Genomic DNA, 21,577 nt, shown 5'->3' on the forward strand with positions numbered 1-21,577 from the left:
ACAAAGACGTGGCCAAGAGCAGCTGGTGGATGATCCTGGGCTTATAACCTTAGGGTTCAGAGGACAACCTTCATGGTCTTCTACAGACCTGGCTATTTTTGTCTTTTTTTTTAAATCTTGCCTTTAAAGTGTGCTGCTGCATTTGCTGACCACTGCTAAAAGCCCAGCTCAGCGGGGCCACCCACACAAGGCAGAGAAATGAACATCCAGACGGCTGAGGAAGGAAAGGAAAAGAATAACTTGGGTCTTTGCTGCAGCCTCTCCTGGCGCATCAGGCACCTCGGTGGCTGGAGATGCTCCATGTGGAAAAAAAAGTAGAAAACAAACCTAAAAGTAGAAAACAAACCTAAAAAGTGAGCTTTCTGCTCCGAGCCAGGGAGGATCCCATGTGTATCCCACACACTGGAGGAGCTGGGTCCACCAACACTGGGGGTCCCCACGGTGCTTAATTGCAGGGGCCCTTTCCTAAAAAAAATATATAATTTTTTTAAAAAAAGAAAGAAAAAAAATAAGCAAGTCACCATGCTTCTGTCGCCCAGAAGACGCCAGCGAGCTTTTGTGTGGGTTTATCTGAAGCCTCCCGTTCCCCTTTGTTGTCGGAGCACATTTTGCTCCGGTGTCAGCCTGTGTCAACCCCAACCTCTCCCTCCGCGCCGCTGGCATGGCTCCAGCCTCCCAAACGCCGGCTTGGCTCCCTCCTGACACCTCCATGGGATCCGTCACAACACCTCGCCGCATAACGAGCAGGCGTTTCCTCCCCATCAGCACACGGAAAGGTAATTAAAGCTGGGTAGGTACTGCTGGTGTTGTGGTTGTCGCTCTCCGAGGCTCAACAGCACCAACGCGACTTCTGCTCAATTAAGCCCGGGGATAAAAATAAAATAAGAGAGGGTCCTCGGCAGCCCTTTATGTCTGCACGTTACAGCCGGAGCCTGGGGTTTACGCACACACAGCCGCTGGAAGGAAACCTTCCAGTAAAGATGTCTCCAGCTGGAATGCCCATTGTATCCACGTGCACATCCACACCTGGCTGCGTGTCTGTGGCCATGCACACACCTCTGCGTGTAAAACCCAAATCTGTGCCCCTTCCTGCTCATGCTAAGGGTGCCTTCCTCCCCGATACAACAGCATTTGCACATTTATGGGAGGAATAAAGAAAGAAAAGGAAAAAAAAAAAAAAGGATGCATGAGCCATGCGGAGGAGCCTTCCCTCTGCCAGCCAGAGAAAGAAGAACTAAAAGGATTATAAAAGTTCAGATTAAAATGATATAAAATCTAGCATTTGGCTCCAACACTAGTGCCTTGGTCCTCTGTAGCTAATCTGTATGCACTCTGTGACCTCCTCGCAGCGAACCCTGCTAAATATATTATTCCCACGGGGGCTTTCACTGCTGCTTGGTGTCAGAAATCAATATGTATGAGGCGCGTGGATGGGAATTTCTAATAGATCTGCCTGGCCCTGTGCTGCTTTTCAATATCTGCCTTGGACTATTAGTGCCGGCTCGGTGCCTGTGAAATAACCGAGATAATCTTTTAAGGTGCGCTGTTAAGGTGGAACCCAAACGTTGCCGTTTCAATTAAAACAGAGAAATATTACATATATTCATAAATCAGCCGGCGCCGCGCGCAACCTCGCTTATAAACAATGATGGGGATTAAAGTATTAGGGCGAGCATGCTAATGGCCGGGTTGCTGGGGGAGCGCTGAGCTCCTTCCTGATTTTTTTTTATGATGATCATCATTTTTTTATCAACAGCAAATTGGGGGGATTCGGGGTGGGGGGGACCAGAAGGGGGCAGATTCCCAGCCACCGGGCTCTGTCCCTGCAGCAGCCCAGCGCCCCGCACCGCTCTCCATTTTGGAGAGCAGCTCAACCTCACCACCCGAGCCTCTGCCCTGCTGTGAATGAGGGCAGGGGCCTGATCTGTGGGTTCCTGCAGGGCTGCCCCTCGCCCTGTGCTGCTCTCCGGGGTGGTGCTTTGGGGAGCTGGGTGGTGGGGGCGGCTGCAGCCCCCCCACGCCGCTGGCTCCTGCGCCCTCTTTGTCTCCAGCTCAGCACGCAGGGGAAACCGTCTCAGCTCCACGCACTGTGTGGCTGCAGGAAGGCAGTGACTTGCTAAAGGGCCTCTCGCTTTTTTTTATATTATTATTATTATTTTTAACAGGGAGAGGTCTCCGGCTTTGCTCAGAGCTGGAGATGGCAAGGGAGAGCCCTCAGCCTCCAGCCCCACCGATGCTGTCCCCCTGCCGCACAACCCAGCGTTTTCTTTCCTCCCCATCCCCTGCCCCGGCCTGCAGCAGCCCTGTTGGGAAGGGGAAGCAGGGCTGCCCCCAGCCCGCGCCCCCTCCGAGGTGCCCGGCTTGCCCCGAGCCTCCCCTGCACCTGGAGCACTGCAAATGTTTATAAAGGGCTCCAGCACCGCGGGCGGCTTTACCCCGGCTGCCGAGAGCTGGCTCGGAGCTGCCGGGGCTCCTGGCGGTATTTGTAATACAAACACTTCTAATCTAACGCACGCAATTCCCCGCCGCTTAATAGGGCTGAAGTTCCCCTCCCGCCTCCCCTTTCTCAACCCATCAATTAGGTGGGTAGATGTGAAAACAAACAGCCTCTGTGTTTTCTGCCTCTCCGAGGAGGTGTAATGGTGCGAAGTGCTGGTGGCGGGTGTTTGCTGATGGGAAAAGAGGAGCCGAGTGGGTCTGGGCACACAGCCGGCTCCGTGCGGTGGCCGTGGTGGTGGCCCTGGCACAGGAGGGCTGTGAAGGAGACTCCTGGGGTGTCAAACCTCACCGGGGTGTAAGGTCAGAGTAGCACCACTGGAGTAAAGGGGAGCAGCCTAGGGCTGGTGCGGCATCTGGCCGGCTTCGACGCGCTCCTGGAGGAAGGAGCGAGCACAGACCCTGCGTCCGCCCTGCAATACTCACCTGCAACGTAGATAACATCAGCGCCGAATAGAAAACCTCCTTTCCAGTAATTGTGACCTTTTCTAAGGCAGGCACTCTAGTGTAAAGGTGGGCTCTCTGCAGTAGTGCTGTTAAGGGAAACACGGTCAAAATAACCTGTTAGAGGTTTGCTTGGGGCTGCGATGGAGGAAACACTGGAGTGGGTCCCGTGAATTGGGCAGGGAGAATCACACAGCAGCAGTGATGCTCATCTGGGTCAGTGCAGTCATGGGCACCGCGGTGGAAACTGATGGGCTGCGCCCCGGCCCCCCCTCCGCTGCTCCCTGGGGCTCTGGCGAGGAGCAGCAATTCATCCCGGCCCTTCCCGGCACATTGCTCCTGCTACGCCCCGGGATGCTGTGCTGCAGGGCCGGAGTGCAGCACAAAGCAGGGAATCCAGCCCAGGCCATGCGTATCAGCAGGTATCTGAGGGGGCAAAGACAGCTGTGACTGACCCGGGCATGAGCCAGGTGACAGGGGACCCACCAGCAGGGTCATGCCCTGGGAAGCTAAAATAAGGGCAAAAATTAAAAATAAATAAATAAAATTAAACATTAAAATTGAAAAAAAAAATAAGAGTGGGCAAGTGAACTTTTTTTCCTTTCCCTGGCTTCTCTTTTTTTTTCTCAACTGTTGCAACTCTCGCTTATGTTACTGGAGTCAGATGTGCTGGGTTGCAACAGGAAAAAAAAAAAAAAAACAATTAGCTAATAATCCTGCTTGTGCTTCGCCTTTGTGGTGAGGCTGCCTTGGCATCGTCCCCATCCCACAAAGCGAGCCCAGGTCGCCTGTTCCAGCAGCAGCAGGAAATGAACGCCAGGGCCCGGCGGTGCCTCCAAATGGTGCCTGGCCAGGGTGGCTGTGCCAGCTCTGCACGGATGCTCTGCGGGGATGGGGACGGGTCCCGGCTGATTTGGCTGCTCAGCTCAGCTGCCCTTGCTGTCCCTGCTCACACCCGAGGTGAAGCACTCGTCCTCCTTCCGCCATCCAATTCCTTCGGCAAGATCGAGATCATGGCCACACCCCGGGCCTGCAGCGAGCAGTTGCAATGATGCCATTTTTGTGCATAATGCTTGTAACACCATCAGGCGGGCGTGCAACGAGGACGCCGGCTCCTTTACACGGGAGGATGGTCTGCAGCTGTGTGCAGGCAGCAGGCCAGCCCGGCTGCCTGTCCCTGCAGAAACCCCATCCCACCCCGTGCAGGTTGCTGGCAGCGCACACGCCTCTTGAGGGATGCCACAAAGAGCTACAAGGTGAGATTTCCTCTTACTTCTGCTTCTAGACGTCCACCAGGCATTGCTGACTGGGGCACGGGACCCCGAGGGCAGGGCAGGAGGCAGCCCCAGACCCCCTGAGCCGACACGTGAGCAGCGCGAGCATCGCCTGGCTCGGGTAAGCACGGCGCAGCGGAGGCGAAGGCGCTGCCTAATTGGTCTCAGCTGGAGGCTGCGTGTCAGCGCGGTGAAGAAAGCAGGTCTAGGGGAGAGGAGACACGGCAGTGAGCAATTAAGGACAAGCCCTCGCTTCCCTTCCCCCTCTCTGCCAGCCCTGAGCCCTGGAAGCTTGGGTTTGGTTTAAAGGGAGGGCATTTCTCATTGCTTACCACGCTTGAAATGACCTGGAGGTGTTGCTGCTGGTGTTTCCAGGTTTACTGCTGAGAGCACCTGCGGGGATAGCTACAGAGACCTGGTTAAGTCGAGTCAATGTTTGCACCTTCATGTGTCCATTCCTCTTTTTTTTTTATAATTTATTTATTCTTTTTGTCTTAGACACACAAAAGAATTGACACAAGGAAACTCTTCATCCAGTTCAAATCCAAGTTTATTAGCCTGTAAAAGTCTGTTTCCACACAGTAATCATAAGAAATGAATGAATGTTTATGGAGCATAGCATAAAAAGATAGCAAGTCAGCCATAGCTTGGAGGTTATGATTGCTCACAAAAATTAATCAGCAGGTCACATGGCATTGCATCAAAAAAGGCAAATCAGTTCTAGGAATGCAAACAATTGGGATAAAAAGGCAAAACAAGTCAGAGCAGAATACCAGAAAGCAGTAATTAGATTCACAGTTCCTAATCTGGGCGGCAGGTTTCTTTAGACAAGGTTATTTACCCACTAATTCTCCCCGAACAGGTTGGAAGCCACTTGTCCATAGCTCTGCATTAACCCACACACCCTCGGTCAACACGGCAGCCGGGCAAGCTGACTCTCCATCTCTAGGCATGGATATCCAGCTCTAGGCATCTCTAAAACGCAGGCACCAAGGAGACGAAGCCCACTGCACACATCAGCTACTTCTCACAGAGCCTGGTGGCCTCAGACACCCCCGGCTAGAAATCAGAGCTTCCTACGAGCCACACAGACCGAGCTATTCCAGTCACCGTCTCGAGACACAAACCTTCTTTCCCCTTAGATCTGCATTTCTTCTATTTTTTTTCCCCGAAGAAGCGCAGATGGCTAGCACTGTTAGCTCCGTGACGAGGGCAGATGTAAAGGAGTGAGGGAAGAAAGGTGTTCTCAGATAGAGGGTGCTTATACATGCGATAAACTGAGCTGGGGGAAAATGCTCCGAGTAATTAGTCTGGGCTCTGACTGACGTGGCGGCACCTGAAGATCTTCCTATGAAGCTTCTGATGAATTATTTTCTAGCACAGATCCTTCACTCAGCAAGTCAAGGGTGGCTTACACAGACCAATGAATCCCCAACCACAGGAGCTTCCCTCACAGGGCACTCAGATTTAGACATCTTGGTCTACTCAGAAGTGCCTTCAAAGTTTGTTGGGAAATTAAGCCATGAGGATTCAAGACTAAAACCCACTTTTCAGGGAATGGGCAGCGGCATTACAAACTATCCTTGTTTATTATATTAAAAATAACACGAAAATATCTTAATATAGTTTGAAAACTTCAAAGAAAAATGGAGGCGCTTACTTCCTGAGCATTACAGCTTATTCAGGCAGCCTAGATGACTTGTCTTACAGGATTACCACTTGCTACACGCATTTCCTTTACTCTTGTTAGGCAAAACCGCCTTTCCAGAGAACCCAGCTACCCCAACAACCGCGTCCATCCTAAATACCAAACAGCAAAGGGAATCAAGGCCAGGGTGGGGGCAGATCCCGATACCTGTGTGATGCTGAACTTCACCTTTCTTTCCTCAGAGAGGGCTGGTGGTCTCAAACGTCACTGTATATTCTACCGACAAGACGCGTTTCTTATTTTCCTAGACTTTAGGGCCATCTACCCATGCCCTCTGCACACTGGTGACCAAGCAGATCCTGGCATCAAACTAAGGTAGAACTTACAACAAAGCCACCTCCGCAACTTCCTCCAATTTCACAAGTTATCCAGCAAAGCCCATGGGAATGCGAGGAGGACTGGGGCCTCCCAGAAGGCGCGTTGCTTTGCACCGCTAGACCATTCATAATTTCAGACTTGTTCCTTGGAGAAATATCAGGGAGAGCTGAAATGGCTGGTGGCAAAAACAAATTGAGTCCAGCACGGCCTAGAAGAATTGAGCTTCCACGCAAAAGGATATTTCCCTTCCTCTTAATAGTCTCAGTAATGAGTTTGTCAGTTTGGGCTTTGAAGAATTACCTGCTTGTTGTTTGGATTGGTTTTTCTTTTTTAGATTTTTTTTTTAATTAAAAAATAAAAGCTATAAAAAGCTAAAGGTAGTTTTAAACTGCAGGGTTCATATCTGGGGTGAGTATTTCTCTGGAGCTGAGGGACGTTTTTCATTCAGACTGGTATAAAACAATACTCAAGGGGAAAAATAGTTGAAAGAGAAAGCATTAAAGGAATAGGAACTCGGAGACCTCTTCCTGCTTCCAAATCGACCATCTCACAAAATTAGCACATTTCCTCCCTGCGAATTCTGTATCTAATCCAGAGAGATCACTGAATTGTGCCTGAGCAACTTGGCAGCCCTTTTCCTCCTCTTCAAACACAACTCGAGGCTCACTCTTGGCATTGTCTAATGAGCGGCCCAGGCCTCGCAAGAGCATCTATCCATACGGGCTTCGAAGAAGGAAGCCAGGATCAGCAAAAAATCCACCCCTGTTCCTTTTGGTTTTGCTGCTTCCTTTAGAAAACAAAAGATCCCTGGAAAGTCAGCTGGGATCGAAGGACCCTGGCAGCCCGAAGGACCTACCTCATCTCGCACACCCTGTCCCAGTCCCGCGCTGGCACACACGAGCTGTTACGTTCATGCACGGCATATTCACGGAGCAAGGACAACCAGGTGCTGTGCCTGCCCACCTCTCTGGAGTTGTTTTAATGCCTGTCTGTAGCACGGGGAAATGAAATGGGAGCAGGAAACGGATTCCTTTCCTAGGTGTAGCTCACGATGCAGGCAGAGAGCAGAACTTGGAACTGAGCAGCAGTACAACAAAGAGCAAGGCATCGCCACCATTCACAACCAATGCTTGTAATCCCCGATGCTCCAGGAGCGCCGTGACAGCCCGCCCTCAGCACTAGGTTCTGCTGCCAAAGTTACGGATGAGGTTTCACCATCACACACTCTTCCCTACCAAGGTAACTGCTAAGTGGTCGCGTCACCCTCTCTGGTCCACCTTCCCTGCACAACAGAAGGGCTGAGTCCGTCTTACTTCTCACTTCACGACCCTTTCCGTAGCCTCCACATCTCAACGTCACGCTCCTAGTTTTACAAAGGGGTTGTTTCTTTTTTTTCCTGCTACCTTGAACAACTCAGAGCACAGCATTACCTGCAGGTACACAGCTTACGGGATGTCCATCGACTGCCAATTGAGAAGGAATTGGTCGTGTAGCTGTTGTACCGTCACTTCATAAGCATTCATTCCCAAACATGTGACTGGGGTCAGCTTTTGGACCCTCTGCCTCACTCTGAGGGTTCTTTTTTTAAAAGAAGTTTTCACTGTTTAAGATCCCACAAACAAAACCTGTTTATGGAAAAAGAGAGATATTTTGAATACTAAAGTCCTTTATTCAACAACACAGAAATATCACAAAAACAACTTTACTGGGCAAATTGAATGTTTTTATACAGTTTTGTACATGCCCCATAAGTGATTATTTTTTTTCATAAATACACTGTTTTCCAAAACCGTTTTTTTTTTTCCATAATTGCACAAGCATACATACACCTTACACAAATATCTATTAGAAAATTTAATAGATAACTGCACAGTTCAGAAATAGGAGAACACTGTGAAAGGAGTACATTTCTGCGGCCCGTGTTTCTGAAAAAAAAAACTCCTATAGTTCCCTGCAATTGTGGAAATTGAGTACTTTCTAACATAGGAGCTGTCTTTTATTCACTAAGAATACAGTAGAGCTCAGCGTGAAACTGCCAAATTTAATAAAAACAAAATCTGAAACATTTAGCTGTTACATGAGAACCCACTGTTTGATATCACTATGCATCTAACCATGATCAAAGACCCACTACTGCTTTTTGCTGAGTGTATTCGACCCTGAATGGTATGTTCATTTAACTACTTTCTTTCTTCATTATTTGATTACAGATATGGCCCATTTAAAAACTCGGTATTCTTTAACGTTAATTCCATGACTTACATACCAGGGGTTCTGCACGGAAGGGAGCATTTGCCCTCGTACGGAGGGTCTGTTATTAATTCACTGAACGGGTACACGTGCCTCCCTTTCAGCCTTACCATTTTTCCTACACGTTTATCTGGGGTATGCCAACAATGCTTCCATTAGCCTTAATGTTCACACCTAAAAGACTGCAAAATTGTGTTCTTTTTTTTTTTTTTTAACCTCTTTTTTGTGACGAGCGAATGAAAGAGGAGGACAAACTTTCATACTGGAAAATGTTCTTGGTCTTTGTGAAAAGCACAAATTTGATCATTAGTACCTGAAAAAAAAATTCTGATTTACAAATATGCATACAATGGGGGAGAGGGAAGGCCAGAAAAAGGATTTCCTTCTTTGAACATCACTAACCAAAACGCTCTATGTGCACTACATCACATAAATCTAAATGTGATGGTGTAAAGGAACAACATCCGAAATGAAAACCACGCGGGAAAATCAAAGAAAAATCAACTCTTGTTCGTTTTCAATAATTAACAGGTTTGCTTGTTGTTTTTGTTTGTTTTAACAATTTTGAATCGACATGTAAAACACTACAATTACAATATACAGATCCATCAGTTTTTAAAAACAAAATGACAAAACAAAAAAAATAAAGCACATCAAGACATGCAACATTAGGGTATCAGACAGTAAGTACATTGCTATGAATATTCTTTGTACACCTAATGTAGCCTGAACTTAATTTTGTCTCTACTTCTGTAAGAGCGATCACAATTTTCCAAAAAGCAAGGCAAGCTTACCAGCCAGATGTGCAAATAAGGCTTCGGTTGATAAGTCAATCAGCATTTCGGTAGAGAAGACCTTACAGAGCTCGTATCGGCCTAGTGGTCAGCAACAGAGGCCCTAACCAAAAAGTCTCAAACACAAAAGAAATCCGTGCACAAACTCTACGGGGGGCACCGTGACAGAAGCATTTCGAGCACGGCGCTCCCGTTCCTGAAGTCATGGCACGGCGTCGCACAACGCAATGACGTGGGCATGAGCCCAGCCCGCCCGCGCTCCTCCGGGTACTGCGGCCCACCCCTGCCCTGCTGACACACGTGAGACCCCAGGAGGCTCCTCCTGGAGGACCTTGGCTCTCCGGAGTGGTCCCAAGAGCCGCCAGTCCCCAGAGCTCCCTCCCCTGACAACGCCGGTGTCCCCCCTCCCGTGCAGGTCCCACACCGCGGTGCTCCCACCACCCCACGTGCTCCACCACATGAGGGTGACCAGGGGCCAAGGCCTGAAGCGTTGAGCAAATAACAGAGAAAGTGCTGAAAGGAGAGGAGATTTGGACGGGCTGTGTGTCACTGGCCAAGTATTTCCATGCCCAGCACCTTTCTGTGACACTACTGGGAGTCCTGTCTTGTACAAAATGGCCAAGCTGTCAAGCACGTGGCACGACAGCCTTCGCTTACTTTGACGGGATGGCCTTTCCACTCATGAGCGGTATGACGAAGCCAAGCAATAAAACGTGTTGATCAACTGGTATTGGGTATCCCTAAGTTTGGTATCCTCCTTATCATCCTCCTTATCTTTCACGACACGTGAGTTAGAGCCCACCGTGAGCTGCCTTGCCGGAGGGCAGATGGCGCTAGAGTGGGAAGAAGCCTGGCAGACCGTGCTGCTGGGGGCCTAAGGGACTGGTGGGAAAGCAAAGCTAAGATCAGTGGACGGAGGAATGTGCGGGGAGAAGTGGTCTTTGCTTTTTGCAAATTAAAAAAAAAAAAAGTTAATTTTTATACCGCAGAAACATCCAGGCTCTCAAATGAACGTAACTGCAAGTGAGACCTGAACCGGTCCAATGATCAAAGATCGACTGTGAGGAGCTCCACTTGGACCAAAAGTATTGCATTCGGCTTTATGAAACATTTTCCCCATTGACTGAAAATTTTACATCAGAACCCACAGACGGAGGGTAATTTGGCCGAGTCATCGTCTATCCCAGGGGCTCGTACTCACTCTGTGTTGCATTCTAGAACAGACTTTGCACAGACGAGCGGTGTTGGACGGCCACCTAGGCTGGGCAATCCACCACACAGCACAGTGAAAAGTGGGTCGAACACCGTACAGCATTTTTTGAGGGAAAGCCCTCTGTAAAGCTCCTTTGGAAGCAATGCAAGTGCATAAACCACTACTCTAATATAGTGCTGGAAAGAGTAATCTGCAATGTTATGTCTTCCCTTCTTACGACACCATGACGGCAGGTAATTGCTGGATGTGTCACAATCTGTTTGTCTTGGAAAACTTGGCATCAAGTCTCTATGGGAGGATGCATGGTAAAACAGTGCTGCTGTTGCTGCTGCTGCTGCTAAACAACTAGCAAAATAATCTTTAAAGCTAGGATTTATTGCTCCGGATTTAACTCGCAGAACCACACCGTTGTGTACAAACCGTTAATCTCCATAGATGCTCAGACATGATTGTCTCCTTGTGTCTAAACACACAAAATACAAGCGGCTATCTGTACAGTTTACAGTACTGAAACACATATATTTGAAAATGAAGTATAGATATGTTACTTTTCAAAGATACATGACTTTATAGCAGGGGTTTACCCAAACTTTTTTTTTTTTTTTTACAGCCACTTTAAAAATAGACAACAACTTCACTAGTATAGCTAAGTTACATCAAAGAAAGAATCAGTGTACTGAATGTGAATAAGCCGGCCAATTCCCCAGGCTCCCAGATTTTTGTCTTTTGCTTTTGAGGAAACCCCTATACAGAAATGAAAATAGTATCTGAGTATATTCTTCAATGGTGGACTAAGCAGTTTCTTAAAACAAGACTTTAGCTTGCCATTCACTTCGGACTGCCTTGAAAATAAGATACACTACTGCTTAAAAGAACCATCGGAATGCTTCAGCGCTGGGAACAGGTGTTCTCTAAAAAAAAAGCAAGAAAACAAGTTAAGCTTTCTTTCGCGGCATTACAACACTCGATTTCTTCTACTTGTTCTTTCCCTTTACATTTCAGGCATACTTTCAGTTATCTAGGAACAGCACGATGCCTCACACAGCTCGACGATTCGCGGAGACGCGCACACGCCGCTTTAGGGTCACACGTGACGGGCGTGAGGTGGCATATAGCACACCTAACACACGGTCTCCTTAGGTAGTCAAGCGAGGCATTCATGGAAACGCAAACGTTGTTAGCAAAAACATCTCCTGGAAACCAGACAGAGCTTTTGGAGCAACCACACAACCTCGCCACGGTGCCTGGCCGCGTCCTGGCAGAGGGGATGCGGAGGCAGAGCGGGCCTGCCTTCAGGACCACTCCCTCCTTCCCCTGGCTGCCTTCCCCCCAAATGGTGTCTGCCTGAATTTGGGTGCCTCCATGGGCACCTGAGCACAAGCCAATTCCTTTCACAGCTTTAAAGGACAACATGCATCAGAGGCAGAGGTGCTGAGCCTGCAAGGGCAGTGTCTGCGAGGTCCTGCTTGCCCTTCAAAGTCAGAAGCTGATGCCAGTGCCCTCCGAGCCCGTGCGTACAGACCCACGGCTCTCCTCCAGGGAGCTGGGGCCAGCCCTGAGCTGATGCCGGATCAGCCAGCCTGGCTCATCCAGAGCTGCCCACCAGCAGCAGCAGCAGAGACCATCCTAAAAGCAAGACCCTGGGAAACCACACGCAAACACTCGCTGATTTTGCTGGTGGTGTTCACTGATACAACCACCCCCAAGGGCTGGAGTTTCCTTTGCGCCAGCCCCCACTGCGTCCCGCGCGGTTGGTGAGGAAGCAGCAGCAGGAGTGAGCTCCCCGGGCACACCGAGGAGCGGCGGTGGCACGGCAGGGCTGTCCCCGCGGGTCGGCGCGGGCTGTAAGATGGCTGCTGAGCTCCAGCGAGGGATGCGGATTCATAATTCATAAGGAGGTCGGCTGCGGGAGAGGCTCGACTTCAGAGTGGTAGGAAGCAATCACACGCCTAAATTGATCTCGAAAGAGCAGCCAGACATGCAAATGTATTAAACTCAATATATTGTCTTCGCCTGAAAACTAAACGTAATGCTCCTCCGTGGGTCCATCTACCCAAACACAAAACCGCAGCTCGCTAGGCAGATTTAAAGGCGTAGCAGCTGAGATGGCCTTTATTTATTTCCTTGCAGCATCAGGTCGAGTTACTGTCAGACGTTGTCATATCAGCTGGAAGGAAAGGTGCAGTGTCTGATTAAAAGGTCATTCAGACCTTTAAATACACGGAATCATATTTTTGAAGGGCAAGGCTGTGGTTTAAGATGGGTGCCTCTGAAAAACTACAAGATAAGGAATTTTGCATCGGCACGCTGAGCTCTAATTACAGATACGCATTTACAATGAAATATCCACTGCGCTAACCCCCTGTTTGGGAATGAATTATTAATCCACGCAAGAAAGCTTTCGAAAATGGGATAGGTGGCTCAAATTAAAGCAGACCCGATTTAACGAGGTGAAACCCTTAGATTTTGCCCCTGCAAAAGCCAAGGTTATTATTTCCAGACAAAAAGAAAAAAAAAGCCCCTTCAGCCCGTTCAGCAGCTCGGCACACCAACAGCCAGGCTCAAGTGCAGCCACCATCCACCGCCTGCATGCTTAAATTCGGCAGTCCCAGCTGGGGAATGAAGCTCTCAAGGAGATTACAGCGTGCTGCCGGCCCCGCGCGCTGCCGGCGGGGCGTCATTATCCTGAGTGACAGGGAAGACAGATTCCCCCGCACGTCGGGGAGGCGGGCGAGGAGCAGGACGGGAGCTGATCAGCATTGTTGAAGGCAGCCGTCGCTGCTCGCGCTGGTGCAAATGCTGACAAACGGCAGGCTGGCTCCCAGGAGGATGCTCAGAAACCCGTAATGCTGTAAAGCGCGGCGGGATGGAGAATTTATCCCTGCGCAAGCCCGGTGCCAAATGACTTTCTTGCTTTAAAACTTGCTATTGCACTCTCCTCTCGGCAGCGTTCGCCGGGACAGACGTTTGCTGCAGAATCGGAAGGAGCAGATGTCTGAAATCTGAAATTTTAATTGTCGCCTTGAAAAAATATACTTCGATAGAGAGCCGAGAGTGTTACATTTTGGGGTTTCACGAGGAGGTGAAAAAGGCAACCAGAACCAACAGAACAGGGAAAATCCCTTAAATTAAACAGCAGTGGAAAAATCATACACATCCATCACCAGAGGCTCATTTCGACAGCTGAGCCCTTCCTTTTTACAGCACGGGTGTTCATTAAAGAACAACGCCTCCCACACCTGCCGTGACCAATAACCCAGTGAACCCCACGGGGCCACCATGCTGGCACCAGGAGGCCCGCTCGCTTGCCCAGCTCAGTCCCAGCCCCAGCCTTCGCAATCTCATGCCTACAAAATCTGCTGGAGATGCTCACGAGCCTCACAGCCTCCAGAAAGATTTGGTAGGTAGATGAGGAACCAGGAGAGCTAGCCACCCCTGCCAAGGATGCTGTTGCTTGGGGTGCACCCAAATCCAGAGCTGCACAGAAAGAGGACTTTATCGCCTTCATCATTATTTTCTGTAGGGCTAGGGAATCACTTGGGTAGAGGTGAGCCGCATTCAGAAATAAAATAGAATAATAAAATACATCAGAGCGCTACATGATTATGGCCTAATACCTTACCAATGTTAAAAGACGCTGCATTATGTAAGACCCCTTTGATGTTTGATCCAAGAGCAAAAACCCTCATCTCACAGAAGAAAACTCACACACTGGCTACGGCAAATTATTTGGCAGATGTGGCACTCCTCATTCCTCTTCGTGAGTCCTGGCTGAAATGATCCAGACCCTTTGGGAAGTGTATTGCAGCTGAGGTATTTTCAAGATATGGGCTACCTGACTGTCTTTACCAAGACCTACACAAACACAGAAATCGGTAGCACTGGGGGATCTTTGTTCTTACTGCATCCCAAATTCCAATGGCAACACAAAAGAAACTGGTGGATGTTCCTGTATTTCCCAAAGCACCCCGCAGGACTGGTGCTGGCTGCATAGGGAAAAACAACAATATGAAGGTCGACCTCACAAACCCTACATGAGTGTCTCAGCGTGGAGGACAATCCCTGCTTGCAAGCCCTTCCACAAGTGGAGGGAAGGAAGGCATGTAGGCCACAGGGTGTACAGCATGACGTTTGGACCAGTAAGTTGTTTTTTTTAATATGAATGTAGATATACACACATGAATGCATATACATGACAAATCGGTGACAGAGAAATCCAGTGCTACATGACGGCTAAGGGGTGCAAGTGGGAAGTCGTGGTCCTTGCACAAAACGCAATCGGGATCGATCAGCAGCCCAAGAGCAGACACTGACCACCACTGCTCATAAACCAGTGATTGTATACTTTGTAATATATTTGTGAGTGCTGCCTACAGAGCCTAACGCCCACAACCGCCTGAGAGGAGCTGGCCTCTCCTCCACACCACCAGCTGAGGTGGCTGCCATGCTGGAAATGGCGCTGCATAAAGGCTCAGCCTACCTCACTCAGAAGCAGATTCTGGTGCTCCAAAACTCCCTTTCCATCCCCAAACCGCTGCCGTTCCCCATTCTTTTCCTTGCAGCTGCACCGTGTGAGTACGGCCACAGCCGGCCCGCACCGAAATGGCAGCTCCGGGCCTCCTGACAGGCCGCCACACAGAGCCGCCTGCCACGGCGTCCTCGGCCCGCTTTGTTCCTCTCATAAATATACATCACCTACAGCAGTGGCTGTGGGGAAAACCTCCCGGCCCACACAGAGTCTCCTTGAATGTCTTCCTCCAGGCAAGGAGCAAAAAGACGGCGTGGGCATCCCCCCGCCTCGTCCCCACTGGCAAGGCGGACATGGCCTGGCAGCAGACACTGTCCCCAGCCAAAATCTGCTCCCCATAGCCACGTTTTTGGGAGGTGACAGCTCTCTCTGAGCAGGCAGCAGATCAGTAGCCTCGATGGATAGAGACAGGGTCATGAACCCAGCAATGAGCTTGTTTCTGCAGCCCAAGCTAAAATATCTCTCGCCATACCTGAGCTGCGGGCCTGGCTCCCTTCAAACCAAAGGCAAGATTTAACATTTATTTTAAAAGTGGGTTTTATTTGCTCTGAGAGGACATGAATCCGCTTGCCGGCAGCTATTTTTCCACTCACACTGCGTATCTCCTGCGTCGTACTTGACACAAACCAGATTTAGCACATTCCAGGTTAGGAAACTCATTCGGCTTCCTCTGCCACCAACTGCACAACGCGAACAGCCCCGCTAGACGGGACACGGCAAGCCGGCTGGGACCTTGCTTCACAAACCCAGCTCCTCCCCAGCTGCCTCCTCAGAGATCAGCTCTAGAGGCTCCCATGGGGTAGCTGGATGCGTGCCCATGGCCACCAGGTGCTGAATCCCACTGCTGCTCGGGCTCAGCTCGGTCAGGAGGGTGAGCCTGAGGAGCTGTGGGTTTCTCCACAGGAGAAAGAACGAGCAAACGCACCTCTCATTTACATGCAGCACATGCCAGAGTTTATTTTATATATTAACTTTTTTTTCGCTTTATATATGAGATTATATTCGAGGAACGGGTAAACAATTTCACTTTTCTGATCTAGAAAAAAAAAAGTACACCACCATTGGGGAAAACAGATGGCAAACACAGATCAGAAGCCATAAGGAATCCAGCCTAATCCTGCCGAAGGAAAACATCTTTGTCCCAGGCAGTGTTAGCGGCGGCACCAATGCCAGGACTGGCCACACCAGCAAAACCTCTCACACGCTCTGCAATCCGCCCCAAAATCCCCACAGGGACAGGCTGGGGCTCATGCACGCTGTAATGCAGCATTACTCCAGAGCCAGGGCTGATGCTAAGCAGGTCAGAAGAGCTGTCACTCAGTGAGCTCGTCCTGACGGCGGGGATTAGCATCAAACAGCCCGACATGTTAGCATAAAGCAGAAAGCTCTCTTACTGAGGGAAGTTTTGTAGAGAAATTCTTGGACAGCGGTTTGTTACCACCGTGCAACACAAAACCCAAGGCACCACAATGCAAAAGACCACTACAAATTAAACATCCAGACCACTGCTCAGCTCCTGCTTTCACCTAGGACCTGGCTGGTGACTTGTGCAGACTCTCCTTGGGCAGAGACAATCAGCCAGAAAAGCGCCACACATGCTGCCAACCACCTTCTCCCTGATCAAATCCCCACAAAGACCATCCATCAGCCCCTACCACGGATCCACCCTGCACACGCAGGCTCGCAAGCCAGAATTATCCTTGTTAACATTCCCTCCATTAATGAGCAATCCCCGCTGGTCCCTCACCCAGTGGTAGGAGCCTTCGCACGCACAGTCTGACAACTCTATCATCCGCGAAACGGCTGCTGCGGGCTATGGCAATCTCATACGGACTGGTCTCCAAACAGAGGGGAGGCATGTTTCTTGGCGCCAAACCTACGCTTAAATCTCTTTCCCCTAGAGCTGCTCTGCCTTCGGCATCTTTTTCTCCTGCACAGAGCCTAGCGCTGGCTACGATGCCTCATTGGTTAGCTAACTGCTTCTGTCCTTCGGGATTTCTCATACGCTGTTGATAAAAGAGCCAGTGAAAAATATATCCATTAAATGCTTGGCCTCCGCTTGCTTGTTTCTCTGCAAATCCTTAAGAAAAAAAAAAAAAAAGGAAAGAAGGAAAAAAAAGAAGAAAAAATGTACTCAAAGGCTGCATTCAGTAAGCTACCTGGGCTGGGAGGTATTTCCAGCCAACGCCTGAGATTTGCTGCAGGTCCTGGTTCGCTTCTTGCAGCCCGTGAGCACCATGGGCTGTCTGTCCGGACCGAAGGAGAGCAGCAGCAAGACAAACTCCTGTGCAGCGTGTCACCACAGCTCCCAGCCGGAGGGAAGAGCTTTATGAGGCTGTGTGTGGCTCTGAGTCCCACTCATTCCCTGGTACGTCTTCTGAAATTTTCAAGGATGACAATTAAGACTCATCTCGGTGATTATTTTCATGACACCGTCAACTCTGCTGGACTTTGACCTGCAATTTATTTTACATCAGCTTTCAAGCAAACAGCCAACGGTGATCGCCGCCTCCTGGGACGGAGACGCTGGTGATTTAGAGAGAACAGCTTTTATGTCATTACCAAGCTTGTGCCACCAAGTCCTCTCCCACCCACTCCCTGGCGGCCAGCTACTCAGACCCATGACCCTTCCAAATATATTTTCTCCTCTTTTGCTTGCTCTGTAGCCAAACGGCCTCTGTTTGCTGGATAGCACTCATTTTGGAGTCTGCACACATAACAAAATCTGCTCCCTGACGCTCCTTCTCCACTTCTGATCCCTTCAATGGCACTGCGATAATCACGCTTTGCCCTCCCTTTATCTTCTGCGCTCTTCAGCTCCCTCCCACACACAATGTCTGCGGCCCCACCGGCAGCCAGGACATGCAGAGGGACGGATGTTACTCAAAAACATGAGGGGTATTTCTCTTGTGTTGATGGAGCAAACTCCTTGTGTTGACGTAGTGCAGACTGGCACACTGCTGGCGCACTCCGGCTTCCCTTGGACATGCAGTACGTGACACCTAAGAAGCCTCTAAGCCCAAGACGTCCTCATGCAACAAATCATCATTTTCAGCCCTTCACTGCTAGCGTTGCCTCCCTCTTTCACATTTGTCAGCTTGTCTGTACGTTTGCCTTCCTTGCTTCCTCGTCTCTGGAACAACTTGTTCGGATCACACAACTCCTCCCACCCCACATGCTCACCCGGCACCCAGACTCTCTCCATAAATTCTACTCGATTTAGAAAAAATGAATGAAAATGAATGAAAGAAACTTCCGTATCAATGAGAGCATGCGGAAAGCCCTGCTCACCCTCTTTAGGATCCCTTTCTGCTCTGCAAAGCCTCAGCCTTCCCTCGGAGAAGTTGTGGGAAGACAACTACCAGTGGGCTCTTCAGCTGCCGTGGCGGCACGATGAACGGCAAACCCGCTCGCTGCAGCAGCTGTAGTCTGCTTTCTTTGCACCACAGGAGGTCTCACCACCATTTCCAGCACCACCGTGTTGCAGCAGACCACCTCTGGTACTCTGTCCACCCGCCCCATGGTGCCTGAGCGGCTCCAGCTGAGGAGCAGCACCCTCTTGTTGAGGCTTTGCTCATCCTCTCCAGCCCTGAGCTGCTCTTGGTTCCACCTCTGCTTGAGCACTCCGCGGCTGCTCTTTCCTCCTCACCTACTGTGTTCAGTGATCTCCATCCTGAACTCTGTAGGACTTCCCATAATTTTCCGGTGTTTATTAAGATCTTCCTTCTACCTCAATTTTTAATGCTGCTTCTGCACTTTCTAAACCACTGAATAACCCATTATTAGCTCCTAGTCAAATGAAGCCTGACACCAGCTGATAATGATCCTGTACAGAAATACAGCGGAGACCACAGCCAAGACAGCCTGGAAGTGAAAGGAACACTGTCCTGAGACAGGAGAGGAGCTACCTTTTAAAATGGCCATCTCTTGTGAGACTGAAATGAGGAGAGACACTATGCAGAGCAGAGGAAAGAATAAAGCTCTATGGTGGCTAGGGAAGAGGCATTTGATGAGTTTGCTGCCCGCTCAGAACACAGTATCCAGCACGACCCAGGCTGCTTTTATTCCTTTCAAGTTCTCGTATTTCACTCGGCAGTGTGGTATCTGGTTAAGTACAACGAGACTCTGGAAAACTGCAAAAAAATTCAATAGGCTTAACGCATACCTGGCTATGGATTTTTATGGCCTTAATTAAGAGGATGCCTAGGAGTTCGAGGGAGGAGAAAATATTTCCCATAATGTCTGAGAGTAGAAGTTAACAAGCCTGCTGGGATCTTTTTAGCCCCTGCAGAGCTAAGACTTCAATATTATTAAATGGCTGTCGCATCTGAAGTATGGTGCAACATAACTCAACAAAGAACAGCACGCACGGGATGCTGAAATGGGGGATGACTCCAGATTACGCCACAGCGTAATTCAATTTCAGGACAGGTGTCTGCATGTAATTGCACGTGATATGGCTGTGGAAAACAACAAGGGTACCCAAAAGAAGAGAAAAGAGACGCAGCAGGCTGGGCTCCCAAATAGCAAAGAGCATCAAGCCAAACAGCCTGCTTCAAGATGTGGTTCAGTATGATCATTCAGTATGAGCTTTCAACAAATACAGATGCTACAGAAGCAAAGAAATGCTTTCTTCGGATGGTGGTACACCTCAGGAAGCAAGGTATCTACTGGCAGTTTTTAAGCACATAGTAGGTGACTTGGGAATTGTTAGCAACAGAGGCCAAGTCCCAGGGACTTCCTTACAGGGACACGAGTTACTTTCTCATTCCTCCTAACTCACTTGGGTACATCCGAAAGCTTATCCTAAGCCTTTCCCTGCACAATCAGCAGCTGCTTCCCCTCGCAAACAGTGATCAAAAGGATTAGGCAGTATTTGGTGAGGCTTCAGGGTGTACACTCCAGGTTTGCCTGCTTAGAAATATCTTATTCGCCAGCCAAACTCTTAAAACACATGCATGGGTAGAGCTGGAAAACTAGCAGCTGATACAAATTTTTAGGCTATTTGGAAAGCTCTTGTTCTCAGCCACTGCTAGGCATCAAGCGCATGACACAGAGTACTGAAATTAGTACCTCTCTTTTATTGAACTGCCTGGAGTTCAAATGAAACAAAAATGTAGTACCAAGATGTTGCTATTCAAAAGGGATCATTTTCTGACATCCTAATTCATTCCCCAGCCAAGCTCAGTCTTCCCTGACTTCAGTAATGGTGTTAGGTGTCAACCTAGCAAGCAGACCTGCATGGAAAGTGGCCCAACAAAGCAGTAACGTCAACACACACACACAGCCGAACAAAAATTGGGACTGTTGCGCTGAACTGCCGCTATATGGTTACCCACCCTGAATGAGCAGTACCCAACACCGTGTTCAAGTATCCACTGGCTTAAATGTCTCCTCGCTTGAGGAGGGCATGGGGAATACAGCCCACAGCACTTGGTACAAACAGCATCGGTAAGATTCTCCAAAAGTGCCGTAGCTGACACAGGGGTCCAAGTCATGCTGGCTTCTGTGCTCCTCAGATTGAAACAAAAATTCCAAAGAGACTTGGATGAGACAGAAAGACAGAGAAAGACAAGAAAGACAGAAAAGACAGAAAGACAGAGAAAGACAAGAAAGACAGAAAAGACAGAAAAGACAGAAAGACAGACAGACAGACAGACAGACAGAAAGACAGAAAGACGGAAAGAAAGAAAGAATGAAAGAAAGAAAGAAAGAAAGAAAGAAAGAAAGAAAGAAAGAAAGAAAGAAAGAAAGAAAGAAAGAAAGAAAGAAAGAAAGAAAGAAAAGGAAAGAAAAAAAGAGCCCATTATGCTTATTGCTGCTCTAGAAAAAGCTCTGCCTTCATTCATCATATTTCTCATGACACATGCCACTTGTCCAGCCTAAACAATGCTCATCGATTTCATTATGTCGACTGAAAAATGAGACAAATGAATCAGTGACAACACTGGGCAAAGAACGAAGTTTGGCGCAGCATCCTGGAACCCCACTGCACAGCCTGGATTGGTACGGAGGAAAATGTGCAAAGAACTGCTCGGTGCAGTCAGAGCACAGCACTGCCATAACCGGTTAACCTCCCTTACCATATGGACAATTTCCCTGGCAAACAATCACAGTTCAATGATTTAAAGTAAGCAAGTTCCAATGCACGTAGAAAGCAGTGTTTGTATGGAAGAGGCTGTTCAACCCTTGACTGGCCTACAATTTTTGCTGAATTAATTATTTTTCTGTTCAGTTTAGTCCCAGATCCCAGCACTAAGAGAGTGATCTTCATTTGGGAGGGACTTCATGTGGAACAAAAAAATGCGCCTTTTGTCCCCCTTTCACAAAACACAGATGCTATTGCACGGTATCAACCAGCAGTTTCCACGAGGTGCATTTGGGATTGAACACAGCTATCGTCACGTGGCTGGGGCAGCTCCTCTGCTCTGTAAGCATCACACGAAGCAGGGGGAAACAACAAAACACGAAAGAGCAAAACGGGCTACATCCGTCTCCATTTCAGAGGATCCCCCTTGCGCTAGGTTTTTCAGGCTCGCTAATCTGCCAGAG

At 49.1% G+C, this 21,577-nt stretch overlaps 1 protein-coding gene and 1 long non-coding RNA gene across 3 annotated transcripts in view; one reads left to right on the forward strand and one right to left on the reverse strand.

Moving 5' to 3' along the window:
- LOC137856464 (uncharacterized) overlaps nucleotides 1-5,199 on the forward strand; it is a 256,606-nt gene extending 251,407 nt beyond the window's left edge. Inside the window, exons 11-12 of the long non-coding RNA XR_011096467.1 lie at nucleotides 4,226-4,335; nucleotides 5,077-5,199. This is a non-coding gene — a long non-coding RNA (uncharacterized lncRNA). The remainder of the gene's footprint in view (nucleotides 1-4,225; nucleotides 4,336-5,076) is intronic.
- The window catches only part of CXXC4 (CXXC finger protein 4), a 98,514-nt gene continuing 81,685 nt past the window's right edge, over nucleotides 4,749-21,577 (reverse strand). For both annotated transcript variants that reach the window (XR_011096465.1, XM_068681869.1), the window contains one exon: nucleotides 4,749-11,408. Coding sequence is in view for 1 of the 2 variants with exons in the window: in XM_068681869.1 (XP_068537970.1) it covers nucleotides 11,364-11,408 (45 nt within the window). In the remaining variant the exon portion in view is untranslated. The remainder of the gene's footprint in view (nucleotides 11,409-21,577) is intronic.

The sequence above is a fragment of the Anas acuta genome, chromosome 4, assembly GCF_963932015.1.
Source record: "Anas acuta chromosome 4, bAnaAcu1.1, whole genome shotgun sequence".
Lineage (NCBI taxonomy): Eukaryota > Metazoa > Chordata > Aves > Anseriformes > Anatidae > Anas > Anas acuta.